The following is a 14,675-nucleotide window of genomic DNA, read 5'->3' as shown; positions in this document are numbered from 1 at the left end:
CTCCCCCTGCTTGTGCTCTCTCTCTCTCTGTCAAATAAGTAAATAAAATCTTAAAAATAAAATAAAATAAAATAAATAAAGTAAATCAGCAGGAAATTTTGGCAACATATTGAAATGATAAAGGGATTATATCCAGAATATATAAAATACTTCTAAAATCAGTATGAGCAACACAATCTAATGGAAAAATGGGAAAAGGACCTAACAATGACTTCACAAGAGAAAAGACCCATGGCCAATAAACATGGTAAAAGGTGCTCAACCTAAACAGTCAACCACTGGATGAAAGGTCACTGGGAATAAGAACGTTCACATTGTCTCCAAGTTTCACCCAACAGATTATTAGTTTACAAAAAGGGAAAAGAAAATCTACTCTTCAAGTGGAGATATCTGGTAGTATTATCAATAATGGTACAGTCAGACCATATAAAAAGCATACAATAGGGGTGCCTGGGTGGCTCAGTCGGTTAAGCGTCTGCCTTCTGCTCGGGTCATGATCCCAGGGTCCTGGGATCAAGCCCCGCATCAGGCGCTCTGCTCAGCAGGGAGTCTGCTCCTACCTTTCCCTCTCACCCCGATCGTACTCTCTCTCAAATAAATAAATAAATAAGCATCCAATAAATGAGCCTAATAAAAATATATATTCTGAATCTAATCATGAGGAAAAACAGATCAGTCAACACAGACGTGGGGGCATTCTACAATCATGCTTCTCAACATGGCTGCACACTGCCAGGTGTTACCCCCAGAGTTTCTGACCTAACTGGTATGGAGTGTAGTCTCAGTACAGGAATATTCCAAGAGTTTCAGATGATTCTAAAGCACAGTTAAGTACAAGGAAACTATTTAACAAGACATGTGACCAGTACTTAAAAAAGAAAAGTCCATAATATGAAAGAATACAAGGGCATGATCTTTGATTGGATCCTAAACCCAACATAGTTTAAAGGACACTTTGGGTACAAATAGGGGTATATCACAAATAAAGAAAATATGTGAGGAAAATCCTTGTATTTTTTAACTTTGTAAAATGTGAAAGTTGAAGTAAAAATATTTAGGCATGAAGTTGTAACAAAAAATGAACAAAACCTACATAAAGAAAACTATGAAAGCATTCCTTTTAAAAACTACATTTAAAGAAACTGAAAGCTAGCCCATTTTCTCACATAGGAAATGTTAGCATCAAGATTTTGATTCATAAATTAATAGAGCAATTTAATGCAGTCTCAAAAAAAATACCATCAAGCTTCTAACCTGGAATAAGGCAAGTTGATTATATATTTGAACTGGAAAAAAAGCAAGGTAAGCCAAGAAAAAGCTGAAAAAAAGAGCAATGAGGAGAGCTAATCTACCAGACAGTACCAGACATAAACATAAAGCTCCTATAAATAAAATAAATTGGTACAGACACATAAATAGAAAGACGTATCAATGGAAATAGACTAAAATGCATCTGAAACTTAGTAAATGACAGACAGTATCATAAAGTAGGAAAAAGAATCTTTCACTAAGAGTGGCAGGATAATTTAATAGGTTAAGAAAAATAAAACAGGATCCATTCTCATCTATACATCAGGACAACTGCAAATGGATCAGTTAAGCTTAAATGTAAAAAAAAAAGGGGGGGGGCTATGTAAGTAATAGAAGAAAACATGGGTGAGTTCCCCCATAACTTAAGAAAGAATAAAACTTTCCTAACCATATCTAAAAATCTAGATGCAGAGCCCCCATAGCTCAGTCAGTAGAGCATCAGACTTTTAAAAATCCAGATGCAATAAAGTACTGATAAGATCTGACAACATAAAATTATAAAACAACCAAACAAATCCTCTGCAGAATTAAATAAAATAAAACCCAAAGAAAAGTGACAAGAAAAATGACAACCCAGAAGTAAGTATTTGCAATTTACATGACAAAGAAAGGGTTAGTACCCCTATATAAAGAGTTCCTAAAAAGGAAAAAACCAATAATCTTCTAAATACGGGCAAGAACTGTCAAGCGAAAACTCACAGGAAGAGAAATGCAAATGGCATTAAACTTATAAAATCAAGCTTACCCTTTAAAAAGAAAAATGTAAATAAAAATTATACTGAACCTTTGCAGCAAACTAATGCAAAGAGTAACCACCAAGGTAATAAAATCTGGTTTATGACTTCCAAACCAGAAGAGGGTAAAATGTGGAATAAAAGAGAATAAACAATTAAAAAAAAAATTATACTGAACCATTTCACTCCTATTGGACTGGAAGAAATCCAAAAGTTTAACAGCACACATACTTAATTTGTTATAGGCATAAAAGCATCCTCATATCCTGTGCAGAATGCAAAGTGATTAACTAACATGAAGTGAAATATGGCAATAGTTAGCTAAATTACATGATTTTACCATCTAACCCAGAAATCCCACTTCTGGGAACCAACTACAAGGACACATTGGCCAAAGAAAGAGGAGGTGTAGGAACAAGGCTATATCACTATTTATATTTACAAAAAAAACTAAAAACAACCCAAGTATTGATTACTAAGGAACTAGTTTAGTTGAATGTGTTATGGTATACTCACACCAAGAGTGCTAAGCAACTGGAAAAAGAAGTGAGGAATATCTCTATGTAGCACTACAGAGTGGCTCAGTTGTTAAGCGTCTGCCTTCAGCTCAGGTCATGATCCCAGGGTCCTGGGATAGAGCCCTACATCGGGCTCCCTGCTCAGCGGGGAGCCTGCTTCTCCCTCTCCCACTCCCCCTGCTTGTGTTCCCTCTCTCGCTGTGTCTCTGTCAAATAAATAAATAAAATCTTTAAAATAAAAAAAATAGCCAAAACAATCTTGACAAATTTGTCAAGAAGAATTTGTTCAGGAGAACAAACTGGAGAACTCACATGCCCTGACTTCAAACTTGCTACAAAGCTACAGTATCAAAACGGGAGGAACTGGCATGATAATACACATACAGAGCAAATGAACAGAATTGAGAGTCCAGAAATAAACCCATACATCTATGGTCAAATGATGTTCAACAAGGGTGCCAAGATGATTCACTGGGAGAAAAAAAATGGTCTCTTCAACAAATGGTATTGGAATTGGATATCCACATGCAAATGAATGAAAATGGACCCCTTCCTCATATCATATACAAAAATTAACTCAAAATAGATCAAAGACCTAAATGTAAGAGCTAGAAACTCTAACACTCTTAGGAAAAAACAGGAGTGAATCTTCACAATCTTAGACTGACAGTGGATTCTTAGATATGACATCAAAAGCAAACACAACAAAGGAAAAGAGATAAACAGACTTTACCAAATTAAAACCTTTTGTGAATCAAAGGATATACTTTCAAGAGAATTAAAAGAGACAACTCACAGAATGGGAAGAAATATTTGAAAATCATATATCTGATAAAAATCTAGTACCCGGGGCGCCTGGGTGGCTCAGTCGGTTAAGCGTCTGCCTTCGGCTCAGGTCATGATCCCAGGGTCCTGGGATCGAGCCCCGCGTCAGGCTCCCTGCTCAGTGGAGAGTCTGCTTCTCCCTCTCCCTCTGCCTGCCTCTCTGCCTACTTGTGCTCTCTATCTCTGTCAAATAAATAAATAAAAATCTTAAAAAAAAAAAAATCTAGTACCCAAAATACTCTTACAATAAATCCAATTTAAAAATGGGCCAAGGATTTGAATGGACATGTCTGCAAAGCAGATATACAAATATCCAACAAGCACATGAAAAGGTACTCATTAGTCATTAGGGAAAAGCAAATCAAAACCACAATGAGATACTACTTCACACCCACTGGGATGGCTATAATAAAAAGATAACAAGCATTGTCAATAATGAGGAGAAACGAACTCTCATACATTGTTGGTGGAAATATAAAATTGTGCAGGCACTGTGAAAAACAGTTTGGCTGTTCCTCAGTAAGTTAAAACTACAACTAAGGTACGATCCAGCATTTTCACTTCTCAGTAAATACCCGGAAGAACCAAAGACATGTATTCCAGCAAAACGTGCACGTGAATGTTCAGAGCAGCACTATTCACAATAGTGGTAAAGCAGAAACAAGCCAAATGTCCATTAATCAGTAAATGGAAAAACAATGTGGTCCATCTATACTGCAGAATATTCTTCAGCAATAAAAAAGGAATGAAGTCTTGGTAAAAAGGTACAAACATTCAACTGTAAAATGAAGGTCTGAGAATCTAATGTATAACATGGTGACTATAGTTGATATCACTGTATTGTACAAATAAAATTTGCTGAGAGAACTTAAATGTTCTCACCAAAAAAAAAAAAAAAAGAAAGAAATATCTGAGGTGATGGATGTGTTAGATTAGATGGGAGTCCTCTCACAATGTATACAAATACCAAAATCATCACGATGTTCACTACATATCTTACAGTTTTGTCAAATATACCTTAATAAAGCTGGAAAAGAAAAAGAACGAAGTCTGTAACATGTTCCAATATGGATGAAGTTTAAAAACATTATACTAAGTGAAGGAAGACACACAAAAAAAATACATACTGTATGATTATATACATATAAAAGATCCAGAAGAGGCAAGTCCATACTGACAGAAAGTAGATTAGTGGTTGTCAGGGTCTGGGAATTTTGGAGTTATTTTAAGGACATGCAGTCAATTTATTCTATAGAAGTTTTAGGTTTTATCAAGGGAAAACAAAATCAAACCAAGACCATGGGAAAGCTGTCTACATGGGCTTCAGTAATACAGTCTCCTAAAAAGCCTCATTAACTGGGTTCTGCTTGGTACTCTGTCTTTTGCTTCCACTGAAGGATAATTATAGGCATTTAGTTCATGGTTTGTCACCAGAAGGTTGTTCATCATTTATATAAATAGAAACAAAAGTTTTTTATTCAGCTCTTGATGCCAGAAAGTCTTTAGGTTCCAAAAGAAATTGGGATGCTTCACACACGTTTTTTTTTTTTCCCCCAGGGGCACGAGGGGAGTCGTGGCTAAAAGGTCAGAAATAGGGCTGCCTGGGTGGCTCAGTCGTTAGGTGTTTGCCTTCGGCTCAGGTCATGATCCCAGGGTGCTGGGATCGAACCGTGCATCGGGCTCCCTGCTCTGCGGGAAGCCTGCTTCTCCCTCTCCCACTCCCCCTGCTTGTGTTCCCTCTCTCGCTGTGTCTTTCTCTGTCAAATAAAATCTTTAAAGAAAAATAAAAATGAAATAAAAGGTCAGAAATATTTGCAAGTTAGGTCTGATAACCATCTAACTTCATATGATCCGTGTGTGTGTGTGTGTGTATGTGTCTATCTCCTTGCCACCTTTGCCCTATTGATCGGCTAATCCAATGCTACTAGTCTATAGACCTCAGTATCACCTGCAACCTTGTTCAAAATGAAAATTCTCAAAAAAAAAAAAAAAAAAAGAAAATTCTCAGGCCCCATTCTATGGTTTAAAACACTTCACAGTTTTGATCTGATGCACACTAAAGTTTGAGAACCACTGTGTCATGCTGTTCCCCTCAGGTTCATTTTATCTATTTCTACTTTCCTATTTCAAATATGAATCATTATCCTCATAAGATCCATTGTAAAACAAAGCAGAAAATGATTTCAACAACTCACATAGGACTTCTTCATATTTTGCTGGTCTCTCTTGGAAAAATGTAGAAATCTCTGAAGGCAGAGCTGGGATAGAAAAGGAGGAATGAAGTCATTAGAGGTACAGACTGTCTTGCAGTTCCTGGACTTGCCTTCTTAAAAAGCTGCAAACATCACCTGGGTGAAATGCCTCTCTGTGGGAGAATATCCTTTTCACCTTGCAGAAGGGGCAGGAAACGACACATGATAAAGCACCCAAATGACCACGTATGACTGTGATTTGGCCATGCAGAGCTTGGGTGTGCAATTTTTCACTGGGTGTATGGAACTGTTGTCTAGGACATTTTTAAACAATGTCTGTACCCCTCTGTTCTGTTTCAAAGTAATTTTAAAAATGAGAAAATTGGTTAAGCAAATTACAATACGTTAAATGAAGGAACACTAAACCTTCAGCAGAGGTTGTACAACAAAAGTTGTTACATGTATATTTCCTTGTTTACTTCTCAAGTTAGAGAACACAACCAAAGCTACAAAAAAAAGGATGGAGGCACTTTCAGGTAAGGGTACTTTTTAATTGTTTTTTTAAATTTTATTTTAAAGATTATTTATTTATTTATTTGACAGAGAGAGAGAGAGAGACAGTGAGAGGAAACACACGCAGGGGGAGTGGGAGAGGGAGAAGCAGGCTTCCCGCCGAGCAGGGAGCCCGATGTGGGGCTCGATCCCAGCACCCTGGGATCATGACCTGAGCCGAAGGCAGATGCTTAATGACAGAGCCACCCAGGCGCCCCTTTTTAATTGTTTTTTTAAAGCACATGCAGATTCTCAAATGGCTGTCTTTTAAGGAATGTGTTTTACCAGTGATGATGTGGTCAGCATGGACTGGGGTGGGGAGACTCAACACCTCCTCTGGGTTCTACCCCAACACAAAGCCAGAGAAATTCACTTACCCTCTCAGCACCAATTTCTCAACTTTCAAGAAGAAAAATAAACAACTCTTCTTGTATTGCTGTCCTATAAAGAACTCATCAGCACATCTTTAAATGCCAGATTCAAAGAGCTCAGAATCTGGGAAGAGTGAAAAATAAAGAGTGGGAGTTGAACTGGGATTGTTGAGACAAAACTGCCTCACATCTACTTTTAAGGCCTTTTCCCACAATCCCTGGAATGCCTCCAGTGAAGTTCTATTTTCCATGTCACCTACCCGTCCTTCACTCCTTCCCACCTGGCTGGCCTGGTCCCGGCTTCCCTCCATTAGGCAGCCTGGGAGCTTCTGAATGTGGCAACATTTTCAAATCTCGTTCATTCTGAACAGGCTGTGAAAACCTAGGATCTGCTCCTCTCTGAGAAATACACTGCCTCTGCTTAAAATTCACTCAAGAGGTGCCTGGGGGGTTCGGTCGGTTAAGCGACCAACTCAATCTCAACTCAGGTCTTGATCTCAGGCTCATGAGCTCAAGCCCCACACTGAGCCTACTTTAAAAAGAAAGAAAGAAAAAAAAACCCTCAAATAGTGGGATGGTTCTCTCCATCTAACATTATGTATTTAGAGACTCCTCCTTCTTACTTCGCTTTTCTAACGTAGATGAAAAATGCACCTGAGGGGCAAATTCATTTTTACTGGAATTGTCACCCAGGCCCACAGTTCAATATTCCATAGATTCTCAGGTCAGACCTTCCATAAACTCAAATCAAGGCTGCTGAGAACTGTTACAAACCTAACTCAGATACAATTATACTGTCTCTATCAAAGGCTCTGAAGACATCTAGAAATCCCAGAAAAAAAAATACTACATGGTTAAGATTCAATCGTTCAAATAGTTTCTTCACATGCCGAATTATTTCCGCTAAGTACTGTGCCCAAGACAGCAAGCTGCAAAGAACATGACATTTGGAGAAACAACTAAAATTGTCTTGTTGGGGCGCCTGGGTGGTTCAGATGGTTAAGCATCTGCCTTCGGCTCAGGTCATGATCTCAGGGGCCTGGAATCCAAAGCCGCATCAGGCTCCCTGCTTGCTGCAGAGCCTGCTTCTCCCTCTCCCTCTGCCATTCCCTCTGCTTGTGTTCCCTGGCTCTCTCTCTCCCTCTGTCCAATAAATAAATAAAATCTTAAAAAATAAAAATTAAAAAAATAAATAAAATTGTCTTCTGGTGGGGCGCCTAGTTGGCTCAGTCGGTTAAGGGCTGCCTTCAGTTCAGGTCATGATCTTGGGGTCCTGGGATCGAGTCCTTGGGTTGGGCTCCCTTCTCAGCGGGGAGTCTGATTCTCCCTCTCCCTCCGCCCCTCCCCCCGTTCATGCGCCCTCCCTCTCTCTCAAATAAATAAATAAAATCTTTAAAAAATAAAATTGCCTTCTAGTTTATCTGCTAGTGTTGTGACATAGGGTATATAACATTCCTCTCCATCTCAGTTTTCTAATTTGTTACAGCAGAGAGAGCTATACCGACCTAAGTGAGAGGTTGTGAGCATAAAGTAACCAGTGAGAAGAAATAGTCTATTAACAACAGCGGCTAATATTTACTGCTAGGCACTGAGCTACAGAATTTAATCCTCTAAACAACCCCATGAGGCAGGTGTTATTAATATCTTCAGTTTTACAGACGTAAAGCCTCACGTAGGTTATCGTTCCCAGATGATACTTTTATACTCTGTTCAGCCCTACATAAATCAAAGCACCCGCTCAACTCCCGCCGCTCTAGGACCGAGCGCACCCATTGCGCATGCGCAACGCGCGCTCCTCCCGCGACCGCATAAACCACGCCGCGGGATCCACGCGGAGTCCGCATCCTCCCCCCGGGTGCGGAGTCCCTGCCTCCCTGCCTCCCAAGCCGATCCCTCCCCCTAATAGAAATTCTCCGGTCCTGTGGTCCCTCCACTCGGCCGACGCCTCCTCGTACCCAGTCTCTCGGATAGAACAGCCGAGGGTCCCGCCAGGGTCCGCGAGCCTCTTCCCTACTGCCAGGCATCGCCGCCCCCGCCCGCTCCCTGGAGCCACGCAGGGACCCTCTCGGATCTCCCCAACCCTCTGGTCTCGCCCCTCCTCCCACTCGGGCCGCACCAACTCCCAAAGCGGCATGCAGACCTCCAGAATCCTGAACACTCCGGACCGTCTCCCACGGTATGCTGGAGCATCTAAAAGCGCCTGCGAGGTACTGCGCCTGCGCAGGAGGAGCCGCAGAAGACCAGCTCCCATGACCACGTGCGGCGGGCTCACAAACTTCCGGACTTCAGATCCCATAAGCCTGCTCGCCCAGGACTTTGGGGAATTTCGGAAACGTTGTTTCTTTACCAATTCAGAGATGGTAGCATGGGGTTGTCGCTTCTGTAGGCAGCCCTGAATTTTTTCAGTACCTCGAAGAAATAGTCTCACAACCAGTGTGCCTTTTTGAACGCCAAGCGACCAAAGGAGGCAAAAATGTAAATCAATGTGCGTTATGAATAGAAGTAGAAAGGGTACCTTACATACTAGAAAGCTAAACGAATTAGATACTAGGAAATGCTAGCAATAAAATAAAAATAATAGTTTCAAAGTAAACAATAGATAAAATAATAGCATTTCAGCAGCGAAGAAGGTAAGCAACTAGGACCTTCAAATGTCAAATAAAAATAAATCCACACTTCGGTAAGGAGAAACTTTTTTCAAAAAAGACTTGCAATCGGAACAATGCTCTGACTTCAGGATCTGAAAGCATCTCAAAATCAAATAGAAAAAGGCTTCTCTGGGGCACCTGGCTGGCTCAGTTGGGGGAGTTTGTGATTCGATCTCAGGGTTGTAAGTTCCAGCCCGATGTTGGGTGTAGAGATTACTTAAATAAGTAAATAAACTTTAGAAAAAGACTTTTCTTTTAGAGGGAGGAGTAAGATGGGTCAGCAGGAACTTTTGAGAGGAAACTGGGCAAGTGAGTGGGGGAGGTGAGCAAAATGCATGATGGGGTAGTCTGACGTGAAATGTTCCCACTGTGGTCAGCGGAGCTGTTCACGGTGCTTGCTCAGACCTGGGGACAAAACAAAATTCAGGACCTTGTGAATGGAAACAAAGCCTGACCAAATAGTCAAGGTAAGTCAGTGTGAACCTGACCTATAAAAAAATCCTAAAAGACATCCTTTAGCATGAAAAGGAAGGCGTTAGACATTAGATAGTAACTTGAAGCCATATTAAGAAAATAAAGAGTACCAATAAAGATAACTACACAGGTAAATATAAAAAACCAGTATCATTTATTTTTTTAGTAACTCCTCTGTTTCTCGTGTAAGGTAAAAGACAAATGCACCAATGATAAGTATAAAACAATGTTCATACCAAGAAACACATAAATTACCAAAACTGAAGAAGAAATAGAAAACCTCAACAGATTCATAACAAATAGAAATTGAATCAGAAATGAAAAACCCCAACAAAGAAGAGCCTACTATCAGATGGCTTTACTGGTGAATGCAACCAAATATTTAAAAGAATAATTAACATCAATCCTTTCCCAACTCTCCCATAAAATAATGAAGGAGAGAACACTTCACTCATTCTATGATGCCAGCATTCTCCGTATTCAAAACAAACAACAAAGGCATCACAAAGAAAAACTACAGATGAAAATTATCAGTATAGTTATAAAAATCCTCAACAAAATACTAGCAAACACACACACACACTCTCTCTCTCTCTCTATACTAGCACTGATATATGAATTAGGTTAAGTTTTAAGATACAAGATCAATACTGAAAAAATCACTTATGTTTCTATACAGCAGCAATGAATAATCTGAAAAGGAAATTAGGAAATTCCATTTCCAAAGGCATACAAAAGCATAAAATACCTAGGAATAATCTTAAGAGGGAGATAAAGAAATTATACACTGAAATCTGTAAAACATTGCTGAAAGAATTGAAGTAGACTGAAATAAATGGAAAGACATTCCATGTTCATGTTATGGAAGACATAATGTTAAGATGGCAATATTACTCAAAGCAATCTACAGATTCAATGCACTATCCATCAAAATTCCAACAGCCATTTTGCAGAAATGAAAAAACCTATCCTCAAATTCATAAGGAAATATGAAGCATCTCCAATAGCCAAAGCAATGTTGAAAACAAAGTTGAATGACTCACACCAAATGGTTTCTAAACCTACTACACAGCTACATAAAAGAGAACAATGTGGTGCTGCTTTAAGGATACACCTACAGAATAATGAATAGAACTGAAGGTCCAGAAATAACCACATACACCCATGGCCAACTCATTTCTGACAGTACGTATTGGCAAATAAAGACAAAGATGAATAGAACAGAATAGAAACCAACACAAATACAGTCAACTGATGATTTTGGCAAAAGAGCAAAGGCAATTAATTTAATGGAGAAAGGATAGTTTTTCAACAAATAATGCTGGAACAATAGGACAAACAAATGCAAAAGAAATGAATCTAGACATAAAACTTACACTTTTCACAAAAAATTAACTCAAAGTGGACCATAGACCTAAATGTAAAACCGCAAACTAAAAACCTAGAAGAAGAAAGGTGAAAATCTAAGAGATTTTGGTGATATATTTTTATATACAACACAAAAGTATCATCCATGAAACAAAAAAAATGGGCAAGTGGGACTTTATTAACATCAAAAACATCTACTCTGTGGAAGACAATGCTAAGCAAATGAAAAGACAACAGAATAGGAGAAAATATTTGCTAAACACATATCTGATAAAGAATTTGCCAAAAAAGAGAAGAATTTGCATCTAAACCATACAAAGTGTTCCTAAAACACAATAAAAAAGAGCAATCCAATTATTGTATATTAAAGTATATTCTGAGAAATAACAAAATGTAAATATTTAAAATATCACATATTGTTATGACATGTTGAGATTGGCAAACATTTAAAAAATCATATGAAAAGTGTAAATACTAGGAGATATCCAGGTTCGACGTGGATTTGGGCAACTGGGTATTTCTACCAAATTTTTGTGTAAGTATTAACTTGCTAGAAGCTTCTTTGTATCACACTTAAAAATGAACATGTTCTTTATTGCTAGATAAATCATCAATGCAATTAAAGAAACTATCACTACAGGATATTACAGGAATACAGTGAACAACTTTATATTCATAAATTCAACAACTTAGAAGAAATGAACTTCTTGAAAATCACAAACTTCCGAAACTCAACCAAAATGAAACAGACAATCTGAATAGTCCTACAACCATTTTAAAAACTGGATTTGTACTTAAAAATCTCCTAAAAAAGAAAATTCAGCCCCATTGATTTCACTGGAGAATTCCACCAAACATTTAAAGAAGAATTCATTCAATTTTACACAATCTTGTTCAGAAAATAAAAGAGGAGGAAACACTCCCCATCTAATTTCATGGGCATATTATTACCCTGATACCAATATCAACCAAGAAGTACAAAAATAAAACTACAGACCAATATTCCTCACGAATTTAGATGCAACAATCCTCAACAAAATACTAGCAAACTGAATCCAACTATATATAGATATGGATAAGATATCTATCTACCTATCCATAAAATACACCATGACCAAGTAGAATTTATTCCTGGTAGACAAAGCTGGTCCAACATCAAAAAATCAACGTAATCCATTATATCCACAAGCTAAAAGTCACCAGCAATTCTACATAAAGTCATTGTTTAATTTCAGGATTTCTCCATTGCATGTATAGGCACCAACTAGCCTTCACTGTGTTGCCCCATGGGTACTGTATGTCAGACAATCAGTGCTATGAAGTTCCTCTGGCTGGTGCTTTTGCTGATAGTAATAAACTGCCTTTATCTCTGACCCAAAGACCTTGTGTTTTCTGTATTTGTGTGCAAGTGTATATTTGTGATTTTACCTTTCTTAAAGCTAATAATTTAGCCAGTTACAGTTTTATCTAAATGGCAGGCTAACTTGTTAGCTTGCAAGTAAGATAAGAATCTCATACCCTTCACAGTTTGTAACTTAATAGCTAATGTCCACCAAAGGGCATCTATTACAGAAGGCATTTTTGATCAGGTGGACAAAATAGTATGCTCTGTGAATGTCAGCAAGCCTCTTTCCCCATCTACCAGAGTGATCATGGCCTCAATTAGCCCATGAGTAAAGTGGCCATGGTAGCAGGGATGGACATTATACATGGGCTCAGCAACATGGACTTCCCCTAACCAAGGCTGACTTAGATAATGCTACTGCTAAGTGCCAAATCAGTCGTCAAGAACAGAGATCAACACCACGTCCTGATATGGCAACATTATCTGGGAGGACCAATAAGCCACCTCCTGGCAGGATGTTTATATTTGGCCTCTTCCATCATGGAAGGGGCAGAAATTCATTCTTACTGGAACAGATACATATTCTGGATATGGATTTGTCTTTCCCATCTGCAATGCTCCTGCCAGCACCACTAGTTGTGGTCTCAAAGAATGCCTTATTCACTATAGTAGTATTCCCCATAGCACTGCCTCTGGTCAAGAAATTCATTTCACAACAAAGGAAGTGCAGCATTAAGCTCATGCCCATTGAATTAACTGGTCTTACCAAATACTTTATCACTCTGAAACAGCTGGTCTAACTGAAAAGTGGAATGGCTTACTGAAGATTCATTTATGTTGCCAACTGGAAGACAACATCCTCAGAAGGTAGATACGGTCTTTAGGAATGCAGTATATGCTCAAATGAGCGTAAGTCACTGCTGCTTCCCCCATGGCTGCTAGGTCCCCGGCACTTACAGAGCATTATTGGCCCTACCAAATCAATGGGGGGATTTTTTAATATACACCCCCAGTGAATTTTATAATTCACACCCCCAGTCCACAAGATTTTAGGCCCTCAGGGGTTTTAGAAACCCAGAGACTCCTCAACCCCAAGAAGACCCTATAAGCCTCAGGGCCCACACAAGTTTTCCCACTTAAAGCAAATGGAGTAGGAGCACTAGGGCCAAGGTGATGCTGTTCTTGATTCACATTAATGTATTTACAAATACTATTCTCAACAATAATGTTTTTATTTAGGTCTTGGCTCATGTTGAAAACAGTTGTGATGGTTGCTCATGCAATGTTATAAATGTACACTCACACCATGTACAATAGTCGTCAAAAAGATTACCATGAATAAATCCTCACACGGAGATGTTCACACAAAAGCAAATAATATCCAAAAACTTTCAGCAGCTTTCAGAAGCATTCTCACGAGAAACTAAGCAGAAAAAAATAAAATGCCACCTATAAAGTGCTTAAAGAAATATTTAAGGTTATTCTCTTAAGAAACCCACACTACATCTGAATATAAACATAGGTTTAGAGAAAAGAATGGAAATATAACATGCAATCGCTAACCAAAACAAAACTGAAAAAACTCTATGAATACTAGATAAACTGATGTCACCACAAGGAATATAATCCAGGATGAGGCGCAACATTACACAATGTAAATGAGACCGATTATCCAAGAAAGCATAACAATTCTAAATGTGTATGCATCTAACAACAGAGCTTCAAAAGACAGGAGGCAAAAACTGATGGAACCGAAAGAAAAAATAGAAAAGTCCCTAATTGGAGACATTGACATTTTTTTCAGCGGAAAGAAAATCAGTAAGAATTTCAACATAAACAGCACTACCATCCAAATAAACAGAGGGAGAGGGAGAGAGAGAAACTTAAGCAGGCTCCACACTGAGTGCAGAGCCTGATGCGGGACTTGATCTCATGACACAGAAAATACAAGGAGCCTGGAGCACCCTGTATGTCAAAAAGTAAGGAAGTGCTTTAGAAACAATGATAAGGATTTGTTAAAAGGACCCAAAAGCTAACCTGTGATAGCTCTCAATGCCCAAGCTGGAACAATCTGAGCAACATAATAATATAATAGCATCAGATGAAATGAAAAAAGTGGGGAGAAAGGAGCTGATTTGAGAAAAGGAGCAACAACACCAATGAGTCTTAAATGAATTTTGCTAAGTGAAAAAAGCCAAACTCAGGAGATACATATATATGCTGATTTGAGAAAAGGAGCAACAACACCAATGAGTCTTAAATGAATTTTGCTAAGTGAAAAAAGCCAAACTCAGGAGATACATATAATTCGGTTGACATTCCGAAAAGGACAAAGTT

General features: G+C 38.6%; 1 protein-coding gene across 1 annotated transcript in view; it reads right to left on the bottom strand.

The window, feature by feature from the left end:
* LOC123846386 (zinc finger protein 33B-like) overlaps positions 1–9,215 on the bottom strand; it is a 30,246-nt gene extending 21,031 nt beyond the window's left edge. The window contains exons 1-2 of the mRNA XM_045877756.3: positions 8,644–9,215; positions 5,584–5,646 (exon numbers count right to left, since the gene is read on the bottom strand). Of these exons, the coding sequence (XP_045733712.2) occupies positions 5,584–5,646; positions 8,644–8,799 (219 nt within the window). The 5' untranslated portion in view covers positions 8,800–9,215. The remainder of the gene's footprint in view (positions 1–5,583; positions 5,647–8,643) is intronic.
* Positions 9,216–14,675: the final 5,460 nt, after the last annotated feature.

This window comes from Mirounga angustirostris, unplaced genomic scaffold (genome assembly GCF_029215605.1).
Source record: "Mirounga angustirostris isolate CCGP_5_RB_7025 unplaced genomic scaffold, mMirAng1.0.hap1 SCAF_6, whole genome shotgun sequence".
Classification (NCBI taxonomy): Eukaryota; Metazoa; Chordata; class Mammalia; order Carnivora; family Phocidae; genus Mirounga; species Mirounga angustirostris.
This window is presented reverse-complemented; position numbering and strand designations above follow the sequence as displayed.